At 38.1% G+C, this 8,844-nt stretch overlaps 2 protein-coding genes across 3 annotated transcripts in view; both read left to right on the forward strand.

Annotated features, from left to right (window-relative positions):
* Nucleotides 1-3,172: 3,172 nt before the first annotated feature.
* LOC131474437 (peroxiredoxin-like 2A) lies at nt 3,173-6,549 on the forward strand. Its single transcript, XM_058652291.1, has 6 exons — nt 3,173-3,247; nt 3,403-3,576; nt 4,551-4,642; nt 4,739-4,879; nt 5,788-5,952; nt 6,032-6,549. Exons 2-6 carry the CDS (start codon nt 3,432-3,434, stop codon nt 6,131-6,133), a joined length of 645 nt encoding a protein of 214 aa, XP_058508274.1. The 5' UTR covers nt 3,173-3,247; nt 3,403-3,431; the 3' UTR covers nt 6,134-6,549.
* Nucleotides 6,550-7,514: 965 nt separating this feature from the next.
* LOC131474438 (peroxiredoxin-like 2A) overlaps nt 7,515-8,844 on the forward strand; it is a 4,463-nt gene continuing 3,133 nt past the window's right edge. The window contains exon 1 of one of the 2 annotated variants that reach the window (XM_058652293.1): nt 7,515-7,534. The gene's annotated coding sequence lies outside the window, so the exon portion shown is untranslated. Of the gene's footprint in view, nt 7,535-7,601; nt 7,767-8,844 lie in introns of those variants that run through there. The other variant, XM_058652292.1, reaches the window with a different exon arrangement.

Consider the following 8,844-nt stretch of genomic DNA (forward strand, 5'->3'; position numbering starts at 1 on the left):
TGTGTGTGTGTACACAAGCATGACTATTTGTGACGAAAGCAGCTGCTACACACAGCCTGCCTGAGTCAGGAACTCACTTGAACCACTCGAACATGAGTTCAGTACACTGTGATGTGAGAAATATAATACTATTCACAGACCTTTGACTCATCTTAGTGTAGTTTTACCTTAAATGGCTAATTATCCGCAAAAGGCATAACTTTACCATCTGATTCATAAGAAAAGAAGGCAACACTACATGACACTACAGTAATTACATCTTATTTCTAAAGCAATTTACCTGCATTTGTAATAACAATGGTAAAAAGAAGATAATATTACAATAATACTATGTTATTTCCAGAGATAGAGAGTAGTGAATTAAATTTACTCGTGTTACTTTAAGTGAGTACGTTTTTTATGTAGCTACTTGTAGTTTTTAAAGTAATTTTTAGAATGTCTAATTTTACTTTTACTTAAGTAGGTTTGTTTTTTCTTGAAGTATTGTATTTCACTACATTTTAAATCTGTTACTGAGTAAAAAAAATGTTGGCCTGAATTTAAAATAAATAAAAAAATAAAAATCACACACCAGAAACCTTGGCAGTGAATGATAAGGACAGGTGAATAGTGAGGACAGGTGAATAGTGAGGACAGTGGAATAATGAGGACAGTTGAATGATGACGGCAGATGAATGAATGATGAGGGCAGGTGAATGATGAGGACAGGTGAATGAATGATGAAAACAGGTGAATAGTGATGGCAGGTGAATGATGAGGACAGGTGAATTGGCGCTAATTAAAGTCTCTGAGTGAGTGAGAGGGTGGAAGCATTTGTGACCTTTGACCCATTTTGACTGATACATTATGTGTTTACATATTTTATTTTGTCAGCACTTTAATTTGTAAAGGTTTGTCTTTAATTAAAAACAATACATGTAAGAGTTGTGTCCCCTTGTCCTTTTTGCATGACACAAGAAAGAACTCTATTTATTAATGTAACTAAGTAACTTTTACACTGAGTACATTTTAAACAAGCTACTTTTTACTTTAACTTGAGTACCTTTTTAGAGCAGTACATTTATTTGTACTTGTGTAAAATGTTATCAAAATAGTGGTACTTTTACTTGAGTAAAATATTTCAGTACTCTCTCCACCTCTGGTTATTTCCAAGGTAATATCCAGATAATATCTTGGTAATGGCAAAAGCTACCTGCTACCATCAGTATAAAACCTTATTATTCTTTAATCATTTACTATTACTTAACAACTACAATAGAAAAAGGGGTGGCGTTACGGAAATGATTCCTCTTTTTACAAAAGTATTACTATATTCTCACAATATTGTGACTGTAATGTAATGTAACAGTTCCCTGTTGTGTTTTCTACTCATCTAGTTAAAATAGTTATATAATATTATGATGAAGAACAAGCTCCCAGACAGACACTGTCTTAAACTGGCACACACTCACACACTCACATGCATACAGATCCCAGCGGAGGAGCCAGAGAGAGAGAGCAGCAGCTGGAGTGTCATCCTATCCCAACGTTACTCCAGATCATTCTGGACTCTCAGCACATTCCTCTGTGGAGCTGCCACCAAAGAGTGAAATATTACCACAAAACCATCCACGCAAATTTACCTCAACGTGTTCATTTTCACTCGTCTGCCAATAATGAACATATAGAAATGTGTAACTGAAAAGCAACAAAACAGTGACGAGGGGGTCAGCAGAGGTCAATGTTGAGTATTTTCATGCACACAAACACACACCAAAACACACCTTGCATCCCCTTTACTGCACTGGACTGGTGTGGACTCTGTTTTTTATCAGTGGTTCCTCCAATAAAGCTGCTATCGCTCCTGTGAGGAGGAGATAAAGGCAGCATTAAAAGCGAGTCAGGATGTATTTGAAGATAGATTTCATCTATAAATAGTAGGGTAAACCCTTAAAAAATATACATAAAGTCTCTAGTAACACAGTCTATCTTCTTAGATAGTGAATGAAGTGCAGTGTGACAGGAAAAGTGGAAAAGAAAATTGACGTACGTAAATAAAGTTAATTTCACAGTGTGACAAAAACAGAATGATTTTATGGAACAAGAGGCCTTCACCTTATATTGGCATTCTACCAACTGGAATCTCCCACTAGGACATGGGGAGGCGGCCTCAGGAGGGTGTAAACAAAGGGAAATCCAACAGATGGCAGCAACTTAAGGGAGAGACTGGGTGTTTAAGGGACAAGGAGGAGGTCAGCAACAATAATGAGGTGTAAAAACACAATTTTTAAATGAATGTGGAAATTGACAAGCAGCCGGTGTCGGAAGCACAACATTGGCGTAATATGAGATCTCTTATTTGTCAGTTTGTCCGTTTATTGTCCTCGTCTTTTTATCTATCTATCTACCTAAGGGAGTGGGATAAACATAAGGGATTTGATAAGGCTAGACTTCTTTTGAACATGTGTCAACTAGTGTTTAGTTTAATTTATTATTCTTTTCTTCCTTTCGTTGTTGTTTTGGTGATCATTTAAAGACGTTTTTTTTCAAACTAAAATTAAAAAGGTTGCAAACCTTTTGACATGTTTCTTTAAAATCAAGAAATTATGAGTAATATGAATAATTGCACTATGGTAACACAACCACTTTTATTTGTCATTTGATAAACAAAGTGATTAATCAATGGTAACCGAGGTATACATTGTCACATTGATGGAAGATTAAAGCAGCTGCAGCCTTTCAGTGTGTCTGTTGTGTAATGTCACTAACCTGCTGTAGGGGTCACTCTCGCTCTGAACATTGAAAGCTGGAACATGATCTCAGGTTCTCTGCAGCTTCTCTGTGACCTGAAGTGAGAGTAAATGAATCATCTATAAAATCTCCCACTGATGCATGCATGTATATATCAGGAAATAAAACAAGAGAGGAAGAGCATGTAAACCAACTTAACGAAAACAATCAGGAGGCAGGACCTTGTATAACCAATTAATTATAGATATTTACAGCTTTAATGTGATTAAAGGAATTAAATCGACTGAATAAAGAGTCAAAAATAAACGTTATATTGCGCTTTGACACTCTGCACCACACTGAGCCTGGTACTGACAGCCCAGCTCAACAGCAACATTGTTTCCCTGCAGTGTGAGAAAATTCCTGTCGTGTTATGTTCACGTAATCAAAGCTCTCACAGATCCGAGGTCAGGGGGATTAAAGGGCTAGTTGGCAGAAAACATTAGATTCCTTCATATTAGCAGCAAGGCACCGTCTGGTGAGTATCTCCTTCTCTTCTTTTTTACACATGAAACTTCAAGATTTCTTGTTACTCGTAGGTTTCTTTGGCTGATGTGTGATATTTATGCATGTTGTTAATTAGTTTTTGGTGGTCACGTGTGTAAAGAAACTCATCTTTTATTTTCTCCATAGGTGTCCTGTGGAGCGAGTTTCTGGTGGTGATGGCGACTGTGACCACACTCCTGAAGTTTGTGACAGTGTTCGTCGCAGAGCTCATCAGTTCCATCACCGACTGGTTCCAGACCAAAGCAGCATGGGCTCAACTGGACATTCTGGAGAACACAGAACTAAAGACGACAGGAGGAAGTGAGTCAGGCAACAGAATCACTTTTGTGTTACTGTCTTTTGTGTGGAAAACAAAAAAAGAGTGGATTTTGTAGCAAAAAATTAGTGTGACATCATATTTGTGACATGAAATTTCTCACAGATGTTATTTTTGGACATAAACGTTGGGTTGAAACTACTTTTGTTCCCAAATTTCTGATGAAAATTGAAGAATTAAACGGTGGAGGTTGGATTTCTTTAAAAGTGGTTGCACCCCAGCACGTTTAAAAGACAAACTGTTCAAATACTGTCTGAACAATCGTGTCACAACCACCTTGAACAAATTTGCTTCAAGACATTATATTTCTGCTCTTTCCTGCAGTTTCAGTTAGTCCTCGTTTTAAAAAATGTTCCATGAGAGAAAAGCAAATAAAAGTGGAGGATGTTAACAGGATATTTAGATTTAGGTAAGTAGGTGGCCTAAAAATTCTGAAGAACTAAATGGTCAAGGTTGGGTTCATTTAAATATGATGGTAAAATGCCAAATACTGTAATACTGTCTGAACAATCGTATCACAAATGTCTCGAAAAAATTTGGTTGGAACGACATCAAGACATTATATTTCTGCTCTTTTCTGCTTTCAGCATGTTTGTGAGAGAAAAGCAAATAAAAGTCAATGTTAACAGGATATTTAGATAGGTCTGCACACAATCATTAGTGCTGTGACATGTTGACACTTGAAGTATATTTTACTATACAGAGCGAGAATTTAACTTCTATTGCTTCAGCTGAAATAAAGATTACAAAACAACTGTAAAAATATCATTCTGACCTTGTTAGAGTTGAATAGTTTGAACACACCCAGTGGTCGATAAAAAGTGAACCCATATGAAAGGTTTGTTGAACATCCAGCATTTGCTCCTGAGATTATTTTCATCACCACACAAATAACTTCACAAATTGTGCACATCTTTATCCAAACAATAAACATTTTTTTCTCTCTTTTTTCTCACAGTCCATGAACGACACAAGGCCAGAACTCTGTGGGAGAAAAGTGGAGCTGTGGTCATGGTCGTACGACGACCTGGATGATTGTTGTGCAGAGAGGTACAGTATGAAATCCCACGCTGGTCTGTATAAGTCTATATTAGTGATGTCACATTTGTGCTTTTGGATTCTCTCTGTCCTTCTCTCTGTGTGTAGGAGGCTGCTGAGCTGTCCTCTCTCAAGTCCCAGCTGCAGGACCTTGAAATCCCTCTGTTTGCTGTGGTGAAAGAAAACCTTGGCAAGGAGCTGGACAGCTTCAAGAAGTACTTCTCTGGGAAAGTCTACGTGGATCAGCAGGTCTGCTTCTGTAAACCCCTCCCCCCTCCTAAGACTTTCAGAGTCTTAAAAGCTGCAGTATGCAGTATTGTTGAGTTTAAAGAGTAATTAAACCCACAAACCATTTAGTTTTTTAGTTGAAAACCAGTGTATATAGGTATTTAGTACGCGTATTTTTTTCCATTGGCTTTCTTAGTCCACTCTCGGTGTGTTTACATGCATACTGTATTAAAAGTCCAATTTAAATTGACCCAAGGCAGTAATTCAGTTTTCCTAATGTCATGTAAACAGATAGTTAACAGTTAGTCTGACTCAAATATAGCTAGTCTTAGTCAGACTAACATATCGGGGATAATGTGACTCACTTACTCCTGTGTGTATACACTTAGTGGGCTAGAGTGTTGGCGTTATGCACATGCACTAAAATTTAATCCCGAGTCCTTGACCCGAAGGAGACGACACATAAAGTGCAGTATTGTTGCCGGAAAAGAACAAACAATACAATGGTTACGGAGAAGACACACTTTTGGACTGATTAAGTTTTACAGCAGGTACAAAACATACAGAACCACAGCGCGATCCATCACTTTGTTTTTCTGTGACATAAAGGTCAACAGGAAACTGGCTCAATCTGCACTACGGAGGCGGAGTCAAACGTACACGGCCAATAAATCTATAGCGGAACTCGTCAAGTTGTCCGTTTGCCTGTCTTAGTCAGACTAAGACCTTAGCTCAACTAAACTGTGCATGTTAAGTTTATTTTATTTAGTTGTTTTCCAACAAACAGCCACCACATGCATGTTAAATATTTCAATGACAGCTTTCACTGATTTAGTGTAATCTGCTTGCTCGGGAGGTTTAGGCTTTAAGTGAAACATGGAGAGTTGCATAATTTGAGCCAATAAGCTGCTTTCACTTTACTCACACAGAGAAACTTCTATGGCCCTCAAGAGCGATGGATGTTTCTCTCCATGTTCCTGCGTATCGGTGTGTGGAGGAACTTCTGTCGAGCTTATCGGCGGGGCTTCAGAGGGAACCTGAGAGGTGAAGGACTGGTCCTGGGTGGAGTCTTCGTCATTGGGCCTGGAGATCAAGTGAGCAGAGTGATTATTTTCTAACAATTGTGCCTGGATTTTTGTTTTTCTTGGATGATGATTGTATTTTCCCTGCCAGGGTATTCTACTGGAGCACCGTGAAAAGGAGTTTGGAGATAAAGTGAATATGCTGGCAGTCCTCAAAACAGCCCGTAACATGCATGAAAACCTGGCAAGATAGATCTTCACATTGAAAGTGTTATTTGCATGTCTTTCAGTCTAATCCAGGATTTTTTCAGTATTAATGTTCATGTAAAGTTTCCATGTTATAATGTTCTCATAAACCATTGTATTTGTGGCCGGTGGGAGTTACTGCAGGTTGGGTTATGCAACACAGTAGTTCTGTGGATTCATTTTGTGCCATTTTAAATGATTGCTGGCTCACTGTCTGTCTGTCTGTTTGTGTAGCTGGACTTGTTTTTGTGACGGTCTTTAGTGTGTTTTATTGATGATCTGTTTCTGAAACTCTGATAGAGAGAACAGCCCTGATGCCAACACACTAATAAGACACATGAAACAAGGCAGTTTTATGCTGATATGATGGATGGAGAATAAGCCACTGAAGTCATTAAGTCATTTTTTTCTGTGTGACATCTAAAAAAATAAAACAATAAAGTCATGCAGCACAAAAGGCTCCTTGGCATATTTACCTATCTGTTCTTATACTTTGTGTTTTATGGCAGTTTGTTAGCCTCCAGCTTTTCTTGCATTACCACCACACCCCACGCCTGAGTGTGGATCAGCAGGGGATTTAACATGTTAAATACTTAAAATACAAGAACTAACAAACATTCACACAAATGAAAAACCCGATGTTTGACCTGTGCTTTCATATACATTCAACAATCTTTATTTTGTCCCACCCACCATATGGACGTAATAATTTGCAAAGCAACTATTAAATAATAAATAATAAAAATTAAAATGTTTTTATGGATATTCAAAGCACAATTACAAAACTAAAATGTAAAAAAATTAAACAGCTCATAGCTCATCCATCACAGTTCCACCCTGAGGTGGTCTCCTATCAACGTGAAGTTTGCTTGTGGAAACAGGTAGTTTCCCTTTTATATCAATCTGAATTTAGGTGGAAAATAGGTCAATTTTGCAATTTCAGAGGGCCTTTATTTTGAAATACCACATCAGAAGGGCCTGATATTTTGTGAGGGTCATCCTGAGGTGGTCTACTATACTATTATACTATTATATTTGAAGTGGAATTTGCTTGTGGATACAGGTAGATTCCATTTTATACTTGTTTTAATTTTGGTCAATTCTGCAATTTCAGAGGGCTTTTACTTTGGAATGCCACGTCAGGGTGAATTTGCTCGTGGAAACGGGTACTTACAGTCTAAGGTGGAATGTATTCTGCTGTTAATTCAGATAAATCCCACATCTGTCGATTTTATTTTGAAATTGCACGCTCTTACCGTAATGTCTAGTATATACAGACAACATTAAACAAAGTGGGGGCTTGCTTTACCCGGTTTACACGGTTTTTCAAAGTGAGTTTAAGACCGCTTCTCTTACACATCTACTCCAAACAACATCAAAGTCCACACTACACACACTGGTTCCTTTGGTGAGTCAAACATGTCAAGTTTTAAAGAATTTCAATCCTTTGTTTTCACTGTGTAGTGACGCTGCTACTTACTCACATTATCCCTCCACATCTTCTCACTCACCCGAGATCAATTTCGATTACTTTCCCCTGCTCTCTCTCTCTCTGTGGATTGATTAGACGGCCTGCGCTACTGCAGTGTTTTGACTACACATTATTATCTGCTTCTATCTGTGTGGCTTCACGGATTCCGGTGAGTGCGTGACCTTTTATCTATTAATAATTATCCCAAACACAATTTACAAAAACGCTGTCACCGTGTGAAGGGGTGAAACATGCCACAACGACCCGTGTCAACCGGCCAGTTAACTGTCAGTCGAGCTAACTGCTAGTTTACGCACCATTTGCGTACGCAAATAGAACAAATTATTACGCATCATCATTGCTCGCTTTGCGACAGTTAACTGAAAGTTTGCTTTAGTTATGCAAACAGTATCATCACATATACTGCCCCTGGATATGTAGAGTTCTAGGTGCAGCGTTTGGAGCCATCAGGTTATATCATCGATTAGTTGGATTGATTGGATCAAGGTCATCTGGTTGTTCAATGCACTCGCGACCTTAATTCCTGTTTTTATTTGATTGTTTATCCACAGCAACTGTATCACACAGCTGCACACACGACGGATAATATGCTACAGAAGGAGTTTAGATAGATAGATGTACATCAATTATCCCAAAGAGTGGAGATTATTGTGTCTCTGGGATAATCCAGTGCAGGTTTAACAAGTCTATGACCACACTGTCCATGATTTCGATAACATTTCGATTAATTGTTCAGTCCTAGTCTATATGCAGAAAAATTAACATGTACACCGTTTTTGGTGGCCTGTCAAACTGGAGTTGAAACTTCACTATCTGGCCACTCTATTAGGCACACCTTGCTATTATCAACAGTGTTGTAATGTAACAAAGTTCAAATAGTTTGTTACTGTTCTTAAGTACAACATTCATGTATCTGTACTTTTCTTGGTTATTTATATTTCTAGCAACCTTTGTTTTTAGTCCACTACATTTCCTCTAACTATCTTTGTTACTTGTTACTACCAAATAAAATCAGAATTAGAAGAGTTGGTAATGGTCTGTATTTGTATAGAACCTTTCTAGTCTTGATGATCTGCTTTACACTACAGTATTGTCACTCACAAGCTTCAACATGGGGTTAAGTGTCTTGCTCAAGGACACATAGACTGGCAGAGCCAGGAATTGAACCCACAACCTTCCCCTACCACTGAGCTACCATGGCTCAGTCAAACTCCTCACTTTTTTTA

The sequence above is a fragment of the Solea solea genome, chromosome 15, assembly GCF_958295425.1.
Source record: "Solea solea chromosome 15, fSolSol10.1, whole genome shotgun sequence".
Lineage (NCBI taxonomy): Eukaryota > Metazoa > Chordata > Actinopteri > Pleuronectiformes > Soleidae > Solea > Solea solea.